Genomic DNA, 22,879 nt, shown 5'->3' with positions numbered 1-22,879 from the left:
CTCTGCTTCCATAAAGCTGTCCCTGAATGAGTCCTCTGAGCACCTTCTCAGCACCTGCCAACTCCTTCTTGGCCATTATCATGGGTATGATGGTAAATAGCACTGCTCTTTCTTCCTCTATGCATCCATCCATCCACCCATCCATCCATCAGTCCATCCATCCGTCTGGTGGGCAAATACTTCTCACAGGCTTGTGGTCTGACAAACATTGTTCTTGGTACTTACATAACACTGGGAACAAAATACCTAAACCTCCCCTTTCCATATTCTAGAGCATTTCTTGTGGGAGGTGCTTAATTGTATCTAGGAATAAGTTTTCACAGCCTGGGTGTTTAAGAAGGGACCTATTCAGTGTAAGTTGAGGACTAATATAAGAAACTTAAAGACACAAATCTAATCCAGGTTGGCATAGATATATACCTCCATTTGTTATTTTCTTTTTTTTTTTTTTGCCAGTCCTGGGCTTGAGCTCAGGGCCTGAGCACTGTCCTTGGACTTTCTCAAGGCTAGAACTCTACCACTTGAGCCTCAGCACCACTTCCAGCTTTTTCTATATATGTGGTACCAAGGAATCGAACCCGGGTCTTCGTGCTTGCTAGGCAAGCACTTTAACCACTAGGCCAAGTTCCTGGCCCCCATTAGTTATTTTCTTTAGTTATCTTATATGAGTCATAGGGCACAAAACTGTAGCAAATCCCTAAACAGAAGCAAGTATGGAGTGGGGAAAGCCAAGAATGCTTTCCAGACTAGTTTTTGTTTCTGTTTATTTGTGCCAATTTAAAATGTAATTTTAAATGGTCATGGTGAAATAAAATCACAGAGCCCATTTATAGTATTTAATAGGCATCCTAACGTTAAGTGCGGTCATCCATCTTCCTGATTGCAAAACTTTTTTGTGACAGGACCTTCTATTTGTTGTCTAGCTGGAAAACTCAGCTCACACTCTTCAGAGGCACAAGGAGGGAAGAGGACAGCTTTCTTCAGCTGCAAGAAATATATAGGCAGGTGGAAAAAAATGGACAGACTTAGTCCTCAGGAACTGAAGGGGCAGGTGGAGTTCAGACTCTTTAAGTCTGTTTTACAGAGGCTGCAGCAGGCATCTCTGCTGTGAATTGTGGAGAGGCTCCAATATGGCCACGTGGGCCTCGGCCTGGGGTGGGCCTGGCCTGGGGCTTGTGTACTGGGGACTGGACAGAGACTCCCTAGACCAGGACCAAGCCATATATGGGAACAAGCTAGGTCTTGTCTGCTAACCGTCCCTTCTAGGAAAAGAATGCATTGTAAGGTCTTAAAAAAATAATTTCTGGTGTTATTGCAAAGAAGTCACTGTTTCAGGAAATGATGAAAATGCTAGGGTGTTTTCAGATTACCCCTACCTGTTTTTATTGTTGTAATTTGTTACCCAAGATGCCCCCGTCTTGATTATAACACTCAATAGCTTCTTACCTTGTGTATATTGTGCAACTGAAGCAGTGGATTTTACAACAGGCTGAGGAGGATTTCATTCCCAGCCTTAGACTATATGAATGCCTGCTTCCAAAGTATAGGATGCCAGGTGTTTCTGGAAGTAGCTCTGTCACAAGAAAATCATAGATTTCCCCAATTTTCGATGCAGGTTCTGAGTGTGAATGGGCTGACAGGATGAGCAGACAAGGAGAGTTGTCTTAAAGATGTGAAGTTACAGACTAAGGGTCATCAACTATTTCTGCAGTTGGGAGAGTGCTACAACCTACAGTATCCCCAAGCCAGATGACCTGCAGGCTATTTCATCAGATCATTGGGCCACCAACTTCTCAGTATAGTGAAAAGGAAAGTATCACTGTGTACTATGACAAGAGTCTGGAAGTTGTAGCCCAAAGACTACATGTGGCCCACCGCTTGCTATTATAAGTAAAGTTTACTGGCAGTGTTTATTTTGGTATAAAATAATGAGAACTGAGATTAAAATAGTTGTAACCTTACTATGTGTAAAAGTAATTGTCATAATTAATGATGACACAAACAAGTGAGCATATATATTGCTTACTACGGGCCAGAAGCTATCCTTTGTTTGTTATTTGGTATCTTACTTCATACTAGTAAAAATACTGTGATATAGTTGGCATTATCTCCATTTTTCCAGATGAGAAAAGAGACCGAAAATGTAAGATGCTTTCCAAGGTTGCCAAGCTAGAAAGTAGCCAAGCCATCAATTCGTTCATATACTCTTTTTTTAAGTCGGGGTGGGGGGTAATGTGTGAAGAATCAGTTGTGGAACTTGAACTCAGGGCTTGGTCATTGTCCCTGAGTTCTTTTACTCAAGGCTAGTGCTCTACTACTTTGAGCCACAGCACTACTTCCAGTTTTCTGCTGGTTAATTGGGAGCTCAGGGTCTTACAGACTTTCCGGCCCAGGCTGGGTTTGAATCTCAATTCTCACACCTCAGTGTCTTCAGTACCTAGGATCTTAGGTGTGAGTCAATTCCTATACTTCTTGAAAGCTAAAAATGTGGAAATAATATTTTTTTTTGCCAGTCCTGGGCTTGAGCTCATGGCCTGAGCACTGTCCTTGGACTTTCTCAAGGCTAGAGCTCTACCACTTGAGCCTCAGCACCACTTCCGGCCTTTTTCTATTTTTGTGGTACCAAGGAATCGAACCCGGGTCTTCATGCATGCTAGGCAAGCACTCTACCACTAGGCAAAACTCCCGGCCCGAAAATAATATTTTTTAAAATAATTTTATTGTGATTAATAGAAGGGTTACATTACTGTGCATAAATGTTAGCTATGAGACATGAAACACATTATTTAATTTATTGAACTCAGGGCCTGGGCACTGTCCTTGGACACTTTCGCTCAAGACTAGTGCTCTGCCACTTGAGCCACAGTGCCACTTCCAGCTTTTTCTGAGTATTTTTGTACTGAGGAATCAAACCTAGGGCTTCGCGCACGCTAGGCAAACACTCTACCACTAGGCTATGATCCCAGTCCCCTGTCTCATTATTTTTTATTCTGAAACTGGACCCTGTTCTTGTAGTCCAAGCTAGCCTGGGGCTCACCATGCTTCTGCTTCAACATCTTCATAGCTGAGTCTTGGGGCATGTGTTGCCACACCTAGTTTTATTTTAAATATGACATTGTGATTTTTTTTAATGCCAGATCTTGACTAACCACACCAGAATGTCACTTTATGTACTCTTTGTGCCCTGCAAAATACTGCCATCCCTCTGCTGGAAATCCCCTGAACGGGACATCCCAGGGGCGTGTCTAGTCCTTGTGTTGCCATGGTGATGTTGTGTCAACACAGCAACTACTGACCATTCCCAGAGGTAAACCACAACCCATTCATTACATTCTGACCAGCCTCATATGTCTGCCGAAGTGGCTGGAACTGCCACTTGGTTCCTAGGAAGATGAAAGCCTTTCTTCCCCATCATAGTCAAGAAAGTCATTCTGATGATGGCAGAAGCTACTGTGGGCATTATTCCTTGAAGATAAACATTCTGGGTTCTGTTCAGAAGTTGTACTTAAGACTTGAGGTTCCCAACCCAAACAGTGACATCAGAACTCCAGACAAGGACTGGATCAGATATCCACAGCTAATAGCCCATAATGACACCATGCATATAGTCCAGCATAAATATCAAATTATGTGCAGGAAGACTTCCAAAGGAGAAGCTGTCTATTAATCCTTTATCTTATCATCACAAAAGACAGATTCAAAGTCTATGTTTGTATTAAGATTAACTTTACAGACCAATAAACCAACATTTTTTCAAGGACATTTTGGCTATTCGCATTAAAAGCCTTAAGAATGTATAAAATCATACAGTGAGATATAGGTGTAGGCTTATAATTCTAGTTTCAGGAGACAGAGGGAAGAGGATAAGGAGTGTGAATCTAGCCTAGACAAAGCAGATTATGTCTCAAAACAAGGCACAAAAATAAAAATAAAACAAAACAAAGGACCGAGGTCATGGCTCAAGTGGTAGAATATTTTGCCTAGCAAGCAAAAGTCCCCGGGCTCAATTCTCAGTATTGAAAAAAAAATGTATAAAGTCATCGATTTAGAAAGTCCACTTTTATTCATATATCACAAAGAAATTATCAGAAGTACAGTTAAAGGCTGTACATTAAAGTGCTATCTTAAAGAGACATAAGTTAGAATCCCTTTAATTATATAACAAGAGTTTAGTAAAACCACTTGGTATTTTCAAAAAAAGAGCTCATGTTGGATATCTCTGTTCCAGGATAGGAAACAGAGAACTCCCTCCACCTTCTGCACGTAAGATGACTTAAAAGATTTTGGAAATATGGAAGTAATTTATCACTTGACTTTCAAATAAACATGGACAAAGACTTGCCTATGTGTTAGACAACAAATGAGCAAAATGAAGATATACCACAGAAGCTTTCCCAGCTATTATAACAGATTTAATTAAGTTCACCTAAGAGCTCTCCATAATGAAAAAAATATATATATACTTCTTTTTTATTTTAGCCAGTGCCAACTTGTTGTCCATATAATTCTATTACAAGTTATTAGAGGAAAGAAAATTCCTTTCAATTAGCCCTCATAATTCCAGAGGGAGGGAGGTGTTGCGAAATCTTCCATAGATTTTTCCCTAACTGGCTTTATTCTGCGAAATAATATTTGTTAGTTCAAAAGATCTAAAAAGGTGAGAAAACTCACATGGTGACTTTGCCCGAGTGAGACAATTGCACGTTTGCACAAATTCTTTCTTGACAAGTCAGTTATTTGTCAGGTTGGATGTGTTGGGGAGCAACTGGGGTCCCTACCACTGTGTTCATAGGAAATGGATATTCAGAGTGGTAAATGGAACACAAATATGACCCCAGTTTTCCCTCTCCTGTTTCCATTCCCAAGGAAGCAATTCTGACACTTCGTTTAGTAAAAACATTCCTATCTTTTGGGTTTAGAGTGATCTGTTAGACACTCGGGTCAATAAGATGAGGCAGGAGACTGTGTGCTGCATCTTCTCTCTCCTGGAACCCTGCCCCCACCTATAACCAGGGCAGACTCCATGGAGCAACACTGAGACTCCTCAGTCAACACTCAGCAGCCCCAGAGGCAGAGCTAGTCAGATAACCTGCAGCTGACCAGAGACTCCCAGTGGAGTGGGGCTTAGACCAGACGAACTACACATATGAGCCTGACCAGCAATGCAGAATTAGGAAAGAATTATCATTTGCAATCCAGTTTTAGCACGGTTTGCTACACGGCTATGCCTAACCAACACACAGAGTGCTAATTCTGATAAGCCAAATGAAAAATGGTAGTGTGGAATATCTATAATAGTCCAACAAGTTAACGATTACAAATGAATCGTGCAATTCAGATATATAAATAACAGACGGGAATAACGATCCAGAAAGGACTGATAAAAGAAGTTATATATCTAGGAAAAGGGCTAGCTCAAGACAGCCATAGTACCTCTGAAAACTGTTTTATGGTTGACCTGAATATATGAGTCATTCTTTGTTTCTTTTCTTCCTTTAAAAAAAAGGGTAAGAAACTTTTCCACTCAAGCCTGTTGGGTTTGATAACGTTTGTCTAGCTTGATTCAAAGCAGCCACAGGCTCTCTGACACATGTTCAGCCTGCAGGACTCTGTAGGCAAGAGCTTTAAATCTACCTCCCTTGAATCTGTGACACGTTCTCAGTAGCAAGTCTCTACAGGCTGAAAATCAAACTCAAATGCAAAGGCCACACAGCTGAGGAAGCTGCCAAGAGATAAATCCCAATCTCAACCTTGGATTGTCTGCAAGTTGATTCAGGGGACTGTCAGTCATATTTTAAATATAAAATAAAAACTACAGATGGCATGCTCTTCCAGAGAAACACAATGATGTTTCTCAAGACTTCTTCAAAGGTTCTTAGTATCTGAAAGAACTCATATAGGTGGGGAGATTAAGGAGCCAAGAATCTTTGGCCCCTATCAGTCACTTGCAGATGTTTTTGGAATTTAAAGAGATGAAAGAAAATAACCACATCCATGAGATACAACCAAGCCTCACCACACCAATTGGAGGTGACATTGCAGATATCAAAAGTGCTTGTGTGGGGTGTTACCTGCCAGGAATACATGGAGAATTACCCTGGCCCAGAGGCAGGGCACTCACCTTACACCCCTCGCAGGCGCTAACTCCATAGTGGTATCCTGATGATTTGTCCTGGCAGACGAAACAGGGCTTGTACACTCTCGGGGGAGGCAGTGGAGATGGAGGGCTGGGGACCAGTTCCTCAGAGCTGGTGCTCTGGGTTTCGATCGCTGTGGTGGAGAGAGGGTGAGGGGAGCAGAAGGAGAGAAATAAAAGAAAATACTTTTTAGTTCCTTTGTGTATTTATTCATTTTTTTCATCACTGATTTCACAGGTCTCCTCTAGTCCAAGTTCAACAGAATCAAGTTCCTCGAAGTCCACACTGGTTTCATGGTAGGGCTACATGGTTTACAAAGTAATCTCAAGCCTCCAATTAATTTTAGGTTTACCCCAGTATTTCAAATGGATGGTTTTCATCACAGAAACTAAGCTCAAGTCACTCAGGTAAGTGACTTATACAAGACCAACAGGCCAAAGCTGGAGCCAATGTCCTACTCATCACTCTATACTTTAGATCTACATTTATGTAGATCTCCTTTCTTGTTTTCCATATCTATCTGTCTCATGTTGACTCTGCAATGAACTCTGTGGGCCTGCTGCTCATGTCATGAAAAGTAAATTTCCTGAGAAAGAATGAAGAAAATGCCCAAACCAGTCATCCAAGATGTTTATGACAAGGGCTTCCAGCATGAAGTTATGCTAATCTCCATTAATAACAATGCAGGCAAGACTTTTGCTTCTCAGACACAATTAGGCACCTCCAATCTCTTCAGCCCTAGAAGAAACCTAGAAAGGGGTATGAAAATCCACATTCATCTTCTCCCTTCAATCCTTTCATTGACTAAGATGAAGAAGAAAAGCAACATTCTGGTCCAGCAGTATCCACATTATTTCAGACTTATAAGAACACATGGTTTCAGTGCTATAGAGTCAAAAGTTGCGTTGTAATAAACCACCAGGTAATGGAGTGAATATTTGAGAAGCAGCAGGCATAAATGGGATATGGCTTACACTTTTAAATCATGTTGTTCTTCATCCACCCATCCACCATTATATTATCACACCCATCAAGTTCCATGAGAAATGGAACTGCATAGAACATGAGTCTCTGTATTCCATTCCCACCCCTAATGTCTGGGGTTCTACTCAAAGTGAAAACAAGAATGGATTCTATCCTTACTTCAAGCAAACAAAGCCCATAAAACACAAAGAGGGTAACTGAAAGTGGTCAGTGGAACCTTCTAGTTTCTAAATCACTTAACAATATACACAATATTCTTCAGCTCAGGTTGTTCCACAGCTTATAATAGCCTAAATTAGATATTCTAATGACTAGTTTCACCTGAAGGGTGAAATTACAGGTGGAAGTGTAAATAGGAGGATCATAGTCTCTGGCCAACCTAGACAAAATTCTGAAACTGTTAAAAAAAATGACTAAAGCATAAAAGGGTGGTGGGTATGGTTTAAGTCATAAAGTACACATAGCAAGCACAAATACCTGAGTCCAAACACCAAAGGTTTGTTGCTGTTGTTGTTAATTCCTTTTTCTTCTTTTCAAGCCCCCACTGCCCTTCTAAGTAGTTAAATGCTAAAGTTAGAAATCAAATAGCTCTCCTCTACTCATTTGCTCCCTTAAAGATGCGATTAATTAGCTATTTGGAACAGAATCAACTATAATTATAGTATTTTCATAATTCAGAAAACGAAACTTGGCACGCATTCATTAGAATAGTGCAGTGTGTAGTAGATAAATCTATCATGATCTTTTCTGGTTAGGTCTGAGGTATCTGATACATATCAGTCTCTAGTGCAACTTTCTGCTGAATAGAAACTGTGGCTCTAGACACTAGATACAGTGGTACCAAGAGCTCTACAGAAGGGCTGTCTTCCGAGAAGCCAGAAAAGCTTCTGGCTAGGAAAAACAGTCACTGCCAAGGCATCTCTCACACTGATCTATTCAGCTTCACAAAGCAAAGAGGAATAATGACATCAACAAGAAAATACTACTTGTTGAATTTACAAAACAACATGTCAGTTTCTTATAAATACCACATGCTAATCAATTGTGCCTCAGGAGTTCCAATATGTCAATTTCTGTGACGAAAACTCACACATAGAACCAATCACCACCGTCTTTGGAACAACCCTGTCCTAGCAGATTTCTTTTTTCTATGCCTAACATGTTTTGTTTGCTTTCTTACTGAGGTAGAATTACGTATGCTAAGGTTGTTTGAAACCATGACTTTATTTCCTTGTCCAAGTTTTCCTGCAAAACACTCCGTGTGTGTGTGTGTGTGTGTGTGTGTGTGTGTGTGCGCGCGCGCGCGCATGCGCGCGCATATGCGCTAGTTACAGGACTTGAACTTGTCCTGGATGCTGTGCCCCTAAACTTTTTTTTTTTTTTTTTTTTTTTTTTTTGCTTAAGGCCAGTGTTCTACTACTGAGCCACAGCTCCACTTCCAGCTTCTCATGAACTTTCCTCTCCATGCTGGGCTTGAATTGTGATCCTCAGATCTCAGCCTCCTGAATAGCTAGGCTTACAATTGTGAACCACCGTGCCCTGTTGAAACATTCCACTCTGATGAACACTTTTTTGTAGTTGTTCTCAGCACATTTCCAAATATTTCTTAGGATAAATTTTCAGAAATGGAGAGACTAGTTTAAAAGGAAGCTTTGGGAAATATTTTGTTAGTGCTTAATTCATACCATTTAAGCAGACTTCTAGAAAGGCTGTCCATTTACAGACACTGTCCCCCAATAAAAGTGAACCCTCCCCTCCCCTCCCAAACTGTTAGGGATTAATTTCTGTGTACCTGACTTTATCCACATGTGTCAATGGCTCTAGTAGAGATGCCTCAACCCCCCCCCCCCAAATGATCACTCTCTCTCTGAGGGTGTGTGTGTGTGTGTGTGTGTGTGTGTGTGTGTGTGTGTGTGTGTGTTGGAGGGGAAGGGGAAGGAGCTCAATGTTCTACTCTCCTCTGTAGAACAGCTAATCTGGCTTGCCTAGAAAAGTTGTAAATAGAATTCTGCTAGGGCTGGACTCAGCTGTTAGAGCTATGCCCTGAATTTCAAAAGTGGGCGGTAATTTCCATAAATATGCCACTTCAAATACATGTACTGGAGGGAGTCTGCATTTCATCCTCCAAGAGAGGAAACAGAATTGTGGGCAACTTAATATCCAAGATATTTCGTCCTAAACAAACAAAAAGGCAGAGAGGCCTATTGGATGTCAAAAAGAAATCCTAAAACATTTAACAAAGTTTGGCAAAATCCATTCTCTATAGAGGAGAGTCACTGATCATAAAGGAATGAGTTCAGAAAGCTTTTCCTAAATACTTGCCATCTATGAAAATAATCTCTCTCAAACAGCCAATAGCAAGAATCCTGGACTTTGACTAAGGCTTCATTGAGTGAACTCACTGGCATCTCAGTGGGACTGCCACACTAGGGCTGTGAATTGTAGAAGGGTCCCTGGGCTTGATGGTTTATTTTGCTAAGTGCTGATAACATTCCAGGCTTTGTGGTATGGGCTACTAACCGGAGAACATCATCAACGAAAGTATAATTTAGAAGTTCTCAGAATCATTCTGACACTTAAGGTGTAGACCAGATGGACTGGGCCAGAACATCTGGAAGGGGAACTCAGGATTCCTGTCTTTGAAAATATTTCCAGGGGAATTCAACCCAAAGCATTTGGCAATCACTGGTTAAAATAATTGCAGAGAGAACTACAGGCTTTCATCAGCTAAGGGGAAATCCAAAGAGGCTTCACAGAGGAGGTGATACGGCTGTGTTCTGAAAGATGAGTTAATCTATTGCCCTTGCAATTTGAGTTGTTCCAACAGCATGCACCCAAAGAGACCGAAAAATGTGTCTTACATGTGATAAGGGCTAGAGATCTTCCAAAAGTTTTCCCACTGATGGTGAAGAATGAAAAATTTAGCATTATCTATTCAGAAATCACCATCAAAATTGGCAGTCATAGTCCTTTATTTCCTCTGTGTGGCCTAGAACAACATAAGACCATATATATATATATATATATATTTCTATACAAATATGTATTTATTTATAGTATATATTTACATATACTATAAACATATATATTTATATATAAAGAAAATGTCAGTGGCATACTCAGTTCACCAAAACCTGGCGCAAGCAGATGTGCCAAGACAGGTTCTAAAATTACAAAGAGCTTATGGCATCAAGATAAGACAGGTACTTTCCTGTCATCATTTGCCTCTTTGGCAATGTAGCAAACACACATTTTTAGCTGAGCTTCTCAAAGTCTCTCTTGTGGTTGTCCCTTCCTCCCCCAGTCAAGGCAATGGGGACCCACAATTTCAGGTGAGTATGCTCCCTCCTATTGGGCTTTTGTGCATGTGTGGGGGGGTGGGTACTTAAGGCAGATACAGACTGCTCAGCCATTGATCTGTTCACTGTCATCTTGCTTAAATCAATAATCTATTAGTCCCTTTAAATTAGAGTGAGATTCATCAAATGTCCTTGAGAGGCCTCAAACGCACTGTGCTTATTCCATGCGAGTACAATCAGTCCATGGAATGATAGAATTTTTTTTTCTGGAAAACTCTGCCAGCTCAGCAGACAATGTGTTCTATATTAGCTCATTCAGCGATCTCAGGCAGGCCAAAAAAGCAGTTTTCCAACTTCCCAGGGGAACGGAGGCTTGTGTTATCCAATAAAACAACTATGCTCCAGCTATCCTGATGTAATTCTGTTGGGGGAAGCAATCTTTGAAGGATAATTCAGGCTGGTATTCTGCCTCCTGTTTTCATTTCTTTGCATGTTTCTTTATTGACTGGTTCAGTTCGGCTTGGTGACTGCCTCCATAAACTAGCCTCTGCTTCCAATGTGGCATCCAAACTCCTAGCCAGATGGGCCCCCTTGCTTCATGGGGGAATGGGGATGGACCAAGGTTGAGGGATGTATTTGCTATGCGTCCCCCTGGAGCAGAGATGCTGACTGGGAGTTTCCCTGCCTCTGGACACTTCAACATCTCTTGCAGACTGGGAGCCTTTAAGGTCCCAGAGCCCATCAAACCTGCACCATCAGAAATGTATAATTTACACTTTAGGCCTTTCCACTTCCACAACGTAGGGTTGATTGTCACCAAGTTAAACACAAATCTGTGTCACCTTCCTTGTAAAATTAGTCATGGGATCCGCTGAGCACAGGTAGGAGCTTCACACTTTTCTGGGGATGGATGTTTAAAAAGGCTGAAAAGCCTGCAGACTCTTCTTTCCAATTAACCAGCAACAAGTCAGAAGTGGAGCTGTGGAACAAGGGATGGAGCATAAGCCCTGAAGAAAAAGCTATGGAAGAACATAAGGCCTTGAGTTCAATCAAGCTTGTTCTGTACAAAGGAACAGATTTCTCCCAGCAAGATGACAGGCCTTGGGTTTTTTTTTTTCCACTCCTGGGCTTGAGCTCAGGGCCTGAGCACTGTCCTTGGACTTTCTCAAGGCTAGAGCTCTACCACTTGAGCCTCAGCACCATTTCTGGCCTTTTTCTATGTATGTGGTACCGAGGAATCGAACCCAGGTCTTCGTGCATGCTAGGCAAGCACTCTACCACTAGGCCAAACTCCTGGCCCGTGGCCTTGGGTTTATACTGGCAATGTTCAGGCTCAATAGTGAAGGGCTAGTACATGCTTTCTCTGTACCATTCCTTATGAACAGATCAAATTCAATAAAAACAAAGCTTTGTTTCCTTCCTTCTTCTCTCTCTCTCTCTCTCTCTCTCTCTCTCTCTCTCTCTCTCTCTCTCTCTCTCTCTTTCTTTCTTTCTTTCTTTCTTCCTTTCTTTTTGTCAGTTGTGGAACTTGAACACTGGGCCTGGGCACTGTCCCTGAGCTCTTCAGTTTAGCCATCGCCCTGCCCCATGAGCCAGAGGGCCGCTTCTGCTTTTGTAGAGGTTAATTGGGGATGAGTCTCTCAGATGTGCCTGGGCTGGCTTTGAACCACATCTCAGCCTCCTGAGTAGCTAGGATTACAGGCATGAGCCACAGTGCCCAGTGAAAACAAATTCAAAACAAAAACAAAAACAACATAATATGTCCAAAGCACCAATTCCACCTTTATTTTTCTTTTTAATTAGATTTAACAAACATAAAAGTACTCTGTCAAAATGCCAGAAAAGTTTCTGGACAGTTGTAGTCAATCTCAGCCTTTCTCTATTGTGGGCTGCAGTGGCAGCTCAAGAGCCAGCTAAACACCAGGTCTATGGAAGGGATTTGAAAAGCCTGGCTCCTATAAAATGTCACACTCAGAGGCTGTTGGGAGACAAAACAAAAACAAAACTGAACAGCACCCAAACTGATGGGGTGAGTACAAAAGCAGACATCAGCCTTGCATCCACACAGAAATCTATAGACTTGGTGGCAGCTCTGAGACTCCATTCATTCCCACAAGAGAGGTGTGTGTGTGGGGGGGGGGGGGATGCAGAGAATAATGTCATTGCCTGTTAAGAAGACTTGGCACCCAAGATCTCAACTCACCTGAGAAAACACAGTATAAATGTCCTAGTTGTTACAACACACCTGAGTGTCATTTAAACTCACACAGCCGCTTCTCCAACAATAGCTGGGTCCCCAATTCCTAGCATACCTGGCATTTTTCTAAAGGTTAGATTAAGTAGCAGATAACACGTTTAAGGGAACTCAATATACTTTTTTCTTTCTTTCTTTTCCCTCTTTTCCTTTGTGAGAGCTAATTTACAGCTAGCTAACTAACCCATGTTGACAGATGGCAGGATTTTAAGTTGAGCCTTGAGTAGAAGCAGGCAGGCATCATACATTATGAAAGTCCTGCCTTGTTACTAGAACCTTCCTTGATGAAGACAGTATTTTAATGCACTCTTTGGGGACAGCTGAGCCTTAAAAGAAAAATTAAAAAAAAAAAAAAAAAGAAGAGAAAAAAGTTGTAAAGCAAAAGGCATTTCCTGCAAGACCTCTGGGGAATGTGGAGCCCTGAGCTCTGGGGTCCTGGTGGGCGGGGAGTCATTTCAACTAATTAAGGCAGAAGAGCAAAGCCTTGCTTTTGGTCAAAACATTTCAGTTGGCTGCATTTTTGTTGGCACTAAAGAGGGCCTATCTGGGTCCCCCTCCTCTTTTTTTTTTTTTTTCCCCCTGCGGATCCATTGCAGGATCGCAAAGCCCACAGCTCACATACATTAGGGAGAAAGTCAAAGGAAACGCCAAAGTTCAACGAGAGTACAAGTAATTAGAACCAGATTCCCCGGCTCCCCGCGCCGGCGTCGGCGCATGCGCGCGCGCGGGCAGGCCTGGGGACCTCTTTGGAAGGGAAATGTCATTCACAGGCCTGCAAGCGTCTGGGGGGTGGGGGTGGGAAGGGGGGCTCTCTACTGTCGCCCACTTAATTTCCCCGTCTCCTCTTGGCGAGGGCTTCTGCTTTGAATCATCTTTCAAAGCAGAAAGGGGCTTGTTTGCGCGCACACACACATACACACACACACACACACACACACACACACACACACACACACACACACGGAGGAGGAGGAGGAGGAGGAGGAGGAGGAGGAGGAGGAGGAGGAAGAAGAAGGAAGGAAGGCTCTCTGCAGAGCTGCGAATCGCATCCTGATAAGAATTAGGTAATGGGTCACTGCTGGCTCAGGGACCAAGCTGGGTGATGAGGATTCTCCCCTCCCACCCTCCTCCATTCTGATCACAGGTGTTAACTGGTCCTGAACAGGGGGGGAGGGGCTGGGGAAGGGAAGGGGGAGAGGGACTTTGATTTTTGAGTCTTGAGAGCAGGCCTGGCTTTTCCAAGTGTGGCCCCATACCCATACCCCATATACGGTCCTGGGGCTGGGAAACTTACAAGGCAGAATCTCCGCCAGAAAGGCAGGATCAGGATAGGTATTTGAAGCCCATCCCCAGATAAATCCTACATGGCGTTAATATGGATATCTCCTCATGGCTAACGAGTCTAATCCCACACATCCCTCTGAGTCGGTTTGGTTTGGCATGGGAACTCCAGCAGCTTTCGCCTTTAAGGAGAAAGTTAAAGTGCTAAACGCATTAAGATCTTCAGACTGGGATGTGTTTATGCTCTTTGTAAACCAGAAACTGCCTCTCTCTCCTCCCTACAAGTTTTGGCAGTGACTTCTAAAAGCCTCTACTATTCACTGAGCACATACTATATACAGCATGGCCTTACTAAGTGCTTAATGTGTATTAATTCGTTACCCCAGTACAAGCTCTGCCTCTTAGAATAAAGAAACTTAAAAACCCACCACAATCTTATCAACTAAAAGAGCCACTTAAATAATAACTTTCAGTTTTTTTTATCTCCCTCATTGTGTGTGTGTGTGTGTGTGTGTGTGTGTGTGTGTGTGTGTGTGTGTAGTGGGGCTTGAATTCAGTTCCTGGGCACTTTCCTTTGAGCTTTTTTTTCTCAAGCCTGGAACTCTATTATTTGAGCCTCCGCTCTTATTTGTGGATTTTTGCTGGTTAATTGGAAATAGGAGTCTCTTGGAGTTTCCTGCCTCATCTTAGCTTTGTATCTCAGTCTTCAGATCTCTGCCTCCTGAGTAGTTAGGATTACAGGCATGAGCACCAGTGACTGTATAATTCTCTTCCTTTAATCCACATTGATGATGCTTCCAAATATGGATTCGATTCAAGATATGGTTACTATTTGCCAGGAGAGAATGAGATTCAGGCCCCACACACCAGCAAAGACCACCCTCCCAGAACTGACCTTTACCAGCCTTGTGCTGTCTCATTTTCACAGTGACACATGTAACTCCTATATCCATAAGCAGTGCTCTTGCTTCCAGGAACATATTTAAAACATTATCTCATGGAACAGCTTGTGTGTTGTTCTATATCACTATTCCCAAGGACATGCTAACAAAGAGTTACGACAGGGTTCAAATAAATTTTCCCTTAAAATCACTTAACAGGCTGCCATCTCTAACTGCTTATTAATGATCTGAACTGGGAGGCATCAGGAACAAGAGCTTGTGTTAAAAGAGGCAAGTGGAAGAGGGGGTCTCAGAAGTGAAGCTTGACACGTCACAATATTAAGATCCCCTGAAGAGTTGATCTCAACATCAAATAATTCAGTTCCAGATTCCACTTTCAATCTAGATTCTCATAATTTTAACAGCAAATCAATGGCCTTAAAGAAGTTACATTCTTCTATAGATTCAAATTTCCAGCGTGCAAGTTGGATTGAAATCAGGGCATTGAAATTTGCCTTCCATACACATTCTTTCCTGAAGTACTGAGAACCAGGTGAGGGTTTTAGCCTTACAGAAAAGTACTAGGAAAGGTGCTTTCTGGAAGATTTAAGAAAGGTAACAAAATTTCACTATGTCACATTTCTGAGTTCTGAGAAAGCTCGAATGTAATTAAGGATTTAGCCAGATTTCTTCTTTCAAAGGCTAACTTTCTGCTTGCCTGGTTACTCTTTAGTTGCAATTTTTTTGTTTGGGCTTTGTTGTTGTTGTTGTTTTTGTTTTACTTTTAGCATATTACCAGTGCACCATATTAGCAGTCTAAAATGATTATGAAAGTAATAGGAACTTCAAAGAGTGATTTTTCTTCGTTCCTAAAAAGAAAAAGACTGCCATATGCCTGTATAAATAGCTGTGGCTGCAGTGAGAGGTGGAAGGTTTTTTGTTTTTTGTTTGTTTGTTTGTTTGTTTTGTTTTTAATGTGTCAGTACTAGGGTTTGAACTCAGAGCCTGGGTGCTGTCCCTTAGTTTTTTAGCTCAAGGCTAGCAATGTACCATTTGAGCCACCACTCCATGTCTGGCTTTTTACTGGTTAATTGGAGATAGGAATCTCACAGACTTGCCTACCCTGGCAGGCTTTGAACCATGATTCTCAGATCTCACTCTCCTCAGTAGCTGGTATTATAGATCTGAGCCATTGGTCCCTAGAAAGACTTTAATGGACTTAGCTGTGAGGTAGATCTGGATTCGATCTCTTAGGAATTTAATCATAAACTGACACGTTAAATTGAAAACTCTACGTACAACTACTTAAAAATAATGAAAATAGGACCAGGAGTTTAGCCTAGTGGTAGAATGCTTGCCTAGCATGCACTAAGACCCCAGTTCGATTCCTCGGTACCACATACATAGAAAATGCCAGAAGTGGTGCTATGGCTCAAGCAGTAGAGTGCTAGCCTTGAAAAAGCCCGAGCACAGTGCTCAGGCCCTGAGTTCAAGTCTCGGGACTAGTTAAAAAATAATGATAGTAAATAAATAATGACTGGCTGAGCACCAGTGTCTCATATCTGTAATCCTAACTACTCAGAGGGCTGATAGCTGAAGATCATGATTGGAAGCCATCGTGGGCAACAAACACTATGATACTTTTATCTCCAATTAACTGCCATGAAAAGCTGGATATAGAGTTGTGCTCAAGTACTAGAGTACCAACCTTGAAAATACTAAGCAATAGTTTCCAGGCCCTGAGTAGACGCTCCAGTACCCCCTTCCCCCACACACATATACGAGAATTGAACAATCTTAGAGTTTTCTTTAGGTCTCAGAACCCTATTGCTTCTTTTGTGAAAAGTTAGAGAATCCTAAAATTCCCCTTCTAGGAAAAAAGCAAAACAATGTTTGCCTCTTACTTGGCATAGAGTAGATGTTCAATAAAATTAATAGCTCCTTTGATCCCCCCATTCCCAACGCGTGTGTGTGTGTGCACGTGCACGTGTGTGCGTGCGTGTGTGTGTGTGTGTGTGTGTGTGTGTGTGTGTGTGTGTGTAAGAAAAGGGGGGAGCTGGGCACTATCCCTGAGCCCTGAGCTGCTTTGCTCAAGGCTACCACTCTACCACAGTTCACTGCCAGCTTTTTGGTGATTAGCTAGAGATAAGAGTCTCATGGACTTTCCTGCCTGGGCTGGACTTGGTCCTCAATCCTCAGATCTCAGCTTCCTGAATAGCTAGGATTACAGAGGAGAGCCATCAATGTGTAGCTCCTTCCATCTCAGTTGCATTTCCATCCTACCTGAGTCAAGGGAACCATCCAGACAGGGATACTGGAACCTGTTAGGCAGAGTCAGGGACAGCACAGAACGTTTCAGTGAAAGGCAGGCCCCTTCCTCCTGAAGAAAGTACCATCTGGCCTGAATTACAAGAGATGCTGAAGTTGAAAAACCCTCATCTTTGGTGCTTCTCATGAGAAGGTCTGGACAAATAGTGGGAGGGGAATCCTCAGTGTTTCCTAATCTGAAGAATGCTGTCTGCAAACTCTAAATTTCAGAAAAACATACAACACCTTCTGCTTTACATTATTAGAATACTGAGAAAAATACAGATAATCCCATATGCTCATGTCTTCTTTCTTTTTTGCTTTTTTATTCCCTCCCTCCCCCCTCCCTCTCTTCTTTCCTTCCTTTCTCTTTCTTTCTTTCCTTCTTTCTTCCTTTCTTTCTTTCTTTCTTTCTTTCTTTCTTTCTTTCTTTCTTTCTTTCTTTCTTTCTTTCTTTCTTTCTTTCTTTCTGTAATAGGACTTAAGCTCATTCTATCACTTAAGCCACTTGCCCAGACCTTTTTGCTTTGGTTTATTTCTCAGCTAGCATCTCATTTTTGTCTGGGCTTCAATCCTACAGCTGGGATTATAGGCATGGCATGTACCACCACATTTGATCCCCCATATCTTAGTAATATGACTAATATTGCCACCAAAAATAAGTGACAAGGACCACCAGGGTTTCAGCCACTAATAGCATCACAGCAACAATAATTGGTAACTTAAATGTTCAGTGTGTATGCTATGGGAGTCACTCTTCATTCTGCTCTGAACATGTCATGTGTATTAATCTAATTCCCAGAGTGACTAGAAATAACTAGTTTTAGTAATTTTTCTAGGCCAGAAATCAAGACAAGGGGTGGCTAAGTAGGTTACTCAAAGTCAAGCAATGACTAAGTTAGCAGGGAATTAAACTTAATCAGTCTTGGTTCAAGAGAATAGGACTGATCCAGGGGTTAAGACAAACAAGGACATTCTCTGTCTCCAACAGCTGTTTTATGTAGCAATTCTCGGAGTACACAGAATAAGTCTAAGTCAGTCAGCCTGATAGACAGAAAACTAGTTATTCCAGGATAAGACTGAAGTAAAACTGGAACACTAAAAAATTAGAGACTAGGAAATAGAAATAATGTGTGTTCCCTCCCAGCTGGAGGAATAACCAGGAAAGTCCTCTAGCATTAGGGACAGGAATTAGAAGTCCACAGCACCCTCCTCTGCCTCTTCCCTACTGAGAAAGTTCAGGCCAGAAGGGCAGCCTCTCAGGCCCATCTTTCAAAGCCCATGGCATTGCCCCAAGACAGTGTGACAGGATCAGGCACAGGCCAAGTGTAGCTTTCCCTGGGGCAGCATGGAGCTTGCAGAGAGGAGTAGGAGAGCTCAGAGCCCCATTCCTGGCTCCAGGCTAGCTTTCTCTCACTCACCCTGAGGCCACACACCTCCACTTAACCAAGGGTTCCTTGGAGCAAGAAGAAAGGCAAGATCCAATCCAGATTTCCACATGGCTCCTTCTGTCACTGGCCACAGAGGCAGATGTCCAACTTTCTCTCTTCTAGTGGTAAGAAACGCATCTTCCAGGTGATGAAGAGAAATGTTACAACTGGAGCTGGACTCGATGCCTCCGTTCAGAAGGATATACTTGGTGATGTTGCAATTAAGTTGGTTGAATCAAACTTCCAGCCCTTGTTGGCATCAGTTAGTTTTGGAGTGTGATCCTCCTATCTGTGCTTCTCTATATAGCTGGGAAGATATGTAGGTATCACTCTGCCCAGCCATTGGTTGATATGGAGTCTCATGAACTTTTTGCCTGATGGCAGGCCCTCAACTGCAAATCAGTCCCATCATTTCTGCTTCTCAAGTATCTAGGATTATAGCTTTGAGTCACCAATCTGCGCCCCCCCCTCTTTTTTCTTTTATCAGTACTGGGGTTTGAACTCAGGATCTTGTACTTGCTAAGGAGGCATTGTATGCCTTGACTCTTGCTTCTTGTCCTTTTTTGCATTGGTTACAGGATAGCCAGGGTCATGCTGGTTTGCTTTCCCAACTAACGTTTGGATTTAGGGGTATCCTATTTTACACCCCTCAGAGTAGTGAGATGATAGGCTTAGCATCCTGGCATGGGATGTCTTCAACTTTCTTTGCCTGAGTTGGCCTCAAACTCAAATCCTCCTGATCTCAGCTTCCTGAATACTTAGGATTACAGGTGTAAACCATTCACCTAACCGTGGTCTCTTAATATGCAGAAAGCCAAACATTTCAAAGTGCTTTTAGTTTAACTTCTTTCTCAAGAAACAAAGGAAAACTTGAAACGATCAGTGAAACAAATTTTTATCAACTTCCAGCAATGAGCAATTCCCAAGGCTCGGGTCTTTTTTTTTGGATAGTCCCAAGAATTTGTCTGTTTTTACCCATGTAGTTTGTTTCATCCATGTGGTGGGAAGTTACGGAGTCTGGAGTCACCCTTCCTGGATTCAAATTCCAATTCTGCCTTAAGACAAACCCAACAAACCAGCTGTGCTGCGTGACTTTGGGCAAGTTTCATAACCTTTATGAGCCCCAGTTCCTGCTCTTCAGAGGGCAGAGCCTTCCTTGGATGGTTCTGAGGAGTCAGTGGCCCCAGGCTGCCACTCCAGCAGACTTTCAGTCAGTACTGGATGTGCTCTGCTCATATCTGCTGCCGCCCACCTGTCCATCTTCCTGCTGTGTCTCATGCCCATAGTTCTCCCGCATCAGCCTCACCCCTGGATTTGCTGACTTTACTTCTATTTCTCCTCCTGATGGATCTGAGTGATGATCGACAAGCCGATGTGTGTAGAGCCCATTGAATTGGCTTCTCCTGCATTCCCTCATCCATCTTTGCTTCTAGGCCCACTCATCATACAGCAGATAGCTGTAGCAGCCCTCTCCCTGTGGCTCTCCTTGGCGTCCTGCACTGTTCAGATGCCCAGCACCAGCTCACCACAGGAACATGCCCTGAAGAGGGGCCTAGAGGATCCCTAGCTACTCTAAACCCAAGTCCCAAACAGGATGGGCCTGGGTGAGTGGCAGCCTGGGGCAGTGATAGTGAGCAGGCAGCAGCACAGAGCCCCTGGGGGAGAGGGATTGGCCCACAGGACCATGCCGGGTTACAGCACTAGGAGCCCCAGCTCCAGGCATGCAGATGGGCTCACCTGGCTCTAGCTAGAAGAAGCCTGGATGTGGAACATCAGGGCCTCTCCCCTAGAACCCAGGACTTAGAAAAGTGCCTGGTATATAGCAAGAGCTCAATATATGCTTGCCTGGATGGTGAGTGAAAAAGTGAAGTCAGAGCAATCTCTGTGAACTCATTAGCACACTCTCTCCAGGATAGTTGATCTGGGTTAATTTTGTTCACATGACCCCCTTTCCCCCCACACTTCCCTTTTGATAGTGGTGTGACATGTATCATGACTAAGTGAAGTCTTTAATCTCTGACCATACAGATATGCATACAGGACCTATGAATGTGCTTACCAAGCTTGCTTTGCCCATGGCTGGCCCTCTACCACTTGAGCCTCAACTCTCCCACCCAGCTTTCATTCATTCATTCATCCATTCATGTATTTATTTATTGTCGGTTTATTTTGGAGATAGAGTCTCAGGACTTTCCTGCCTGGCTAATCATCTCAAGCCACTTTTTAGTAGTTAAGGTTATAGGCATGACTCCCTAGTCCAAGATTAATTTGTAATTTTTTTAGGCAGGCTCAGTCAACTTTGTAACAAAAAAAACCAGATAACAAATATCTCAGGCCTTGTGGGCTACAGAGTGCCACCAGACGCTGCCACTTCAAGGGAGAGCTAGTGTGACATATTCCAATACTTTACTGACAGTAGCTAGGTACATTTCTACCTCCTTAAAAGGCAGAGATCTGAGGGCCACAGTTCCAAGGCAGCTCAGGCAGGAAAGTCCTTCAGATGCTTCTCTTCAGTTAACCACCAAAAAGTCAGAATCGAAGCTGTGACTCGTGTGGTAGAGAGCCATCATTAAATGAAAAAGCTAGGGAAGTGTGGCCAGGCCTTGATTTCAATAACACACACACACACACACACACACGCACACACACACACACACCTTTTACTAACAAAAACAGGTTATAGGCCAGATCTGTCTTGAAGACTGCTGCTTTCAGAAAAAAAAATGAAATGAAAATGAATCCTCCTTCCAGTAACTGTACATTGTTATAAAATTCACACTTCCCTTCATGTGCAGGGTCAAAACAGCATGACAGCCATATGTCACAGAGATGTGATGATGTCTTACAGATATTTGCACTACAGAGCTCTGTAAGGCCCACATGTTTCTCCAAAACTAACCTTATGTCTACCCTTTTATTAGTGATATAGGTCAATATGTCCACCATAAATACATTTTAAATTCCTTCCTGCATATTCCTTCTATGGGGATTATTTATCATGCTTGGTTCTCTGGCCTAGAGCCAGGCAGAATATGGGAGTTTTAATACCTTTAATCCATTACATGGACTTTTTAGAGCTCCATGAGACAAAATAAAACACGCTCTCATGGTCGTATATGCAATAAACCTGATACGTCATTTAATATTTCATGTCCCATTTCATATTTCACCTGCGACTGTCGCCAGCAGACAAAATACATTATGACACGATTTTGAAATCTTTTCCTTTTTTGGTTCCATTTTTTTGTTTGTTTAAGATGTTTGTTCAAGATGATTCAAAAAGCACACGTCAGTGTGGACTTTGAGGGGAATTATTTGTTCCCTAACATTCTGCACTTACGAAATCACTGTCCACTGACTTAAACGACCCAGCCAATAACAATGTGGGTCATTGATCATGTTGATTTTGATCAGGCCATCCCATGTTACATGGTGTGTGTGTGTGTGTGTGTGTGTGTGTGTGTGTGTGTGTGTGTGTGTGTGTGTACTGGTATTGGGTCTTAAGGTCAGGATATGGCCACTGTCCCTTAGCTTTTTCAGTCTAGGCAGGTGCCAGTTCTACACTTGAGCCATACCTCCAACTCTGCCTTTTTGGTGGTTAATTGGAGACAAAAATCTCAAGGACATTTCTGCCCAGGCTATCCTTGCCCTGTGATCCTCAGATCTCAGCCTCCTACGGTAGCCAGGATTCCAGGTTTGAGACACCGGTGCCCGGAGTCACCTTGTTTTACTGAAGAAGTGTGCATTATTCCTGCAGCTGGTTGGCATGGTTGTGCTGTTGTCTGAAGATGTCCTCCCCAGTGAGTCAGTCATGGCCCATGACACAGGAGGTCTTCTTTTGCTCAAGCAAATCTTCCCTCAACTCCAGTCACATCCACAGAGCCCATGGATGAGTGCCACCTCCCTTTTACCTGCACACACTCTCTGGTATTTTAAGATGCAGATGTGTGCGGCAGGCTTGTTGAATTTTTATTTGCGTCTCCAGGGAACACATTGAATTCTCCTCTTCGTGCTGGACATCGCAATTCAAAATAATAGCAACAGACCTGAGGTAATGAGTCATAACACTCAGTAGCCACTAGCAAAAGGTTGGATCACTGGCTCTCTGTTACCTTGTATGAAGCATCTGTTTCATATGAGCCACTTGAAAGTGCATACATCTGTAAATTATAAGCTGCATGTGCACATAATTTAATGAATTAGGACATAAAAAGGAATTGAACAGTAGGGGCACAGCAATTAGAGTAACTGCCCATTTTGTTAAAAATGTATTGTTTTCAGTCTTTGCTTGGGAATTCTTATGGTT

The 22,879-nt window shown here is 42.7% G+C and overlaps 1 protein-coding gene across 3 annotated transcripts in view; it reads right to left on the bottom strand.

Annotated features, from left to right (window-relative positions):
• Window positions 1-22,879, bottom strand: part of Rarb (retinoic acid receptor beta) — a 177,751-nt gene that overhangs the window by 102,647 nt on the left and 52,225 nt on the right. For 2 of the 3 annotated variants that reach the window (XM_090322355.1, XM_090322346.1), the window contains exon 2: window positions 6,122-6,270. In XM_090322355.1, coding sequence (XP_090178481.1) covers window positions 6,122-6,270 — 149 coding nt within the window. Of the gene's footprint in view, window positions 1-6,121; window positions 6,271-7,111; window positions 7,137-22,879 lie in introns of those variants that run through there. The other variant, XM_090322365.1, reaches the window with a different exon arrangement.

This window comes from Megascapheus bottae, chromosome 2 (genome assembly GCF_031878675.1).
Source record: "Megascapheus bottae isolate mThoBot1 chromosome 2, mThoBot2.hap1, whole genome shotgun sequence".
NCBI lineage: Eukaryota > Metazoa > Chordata > Mammalia > Rodentia > Geomyidae > Megascapheus > Megascapheus bottae.
This window is presented reverse-complemented; position numbering and strand designations above follow the sequence as displayed.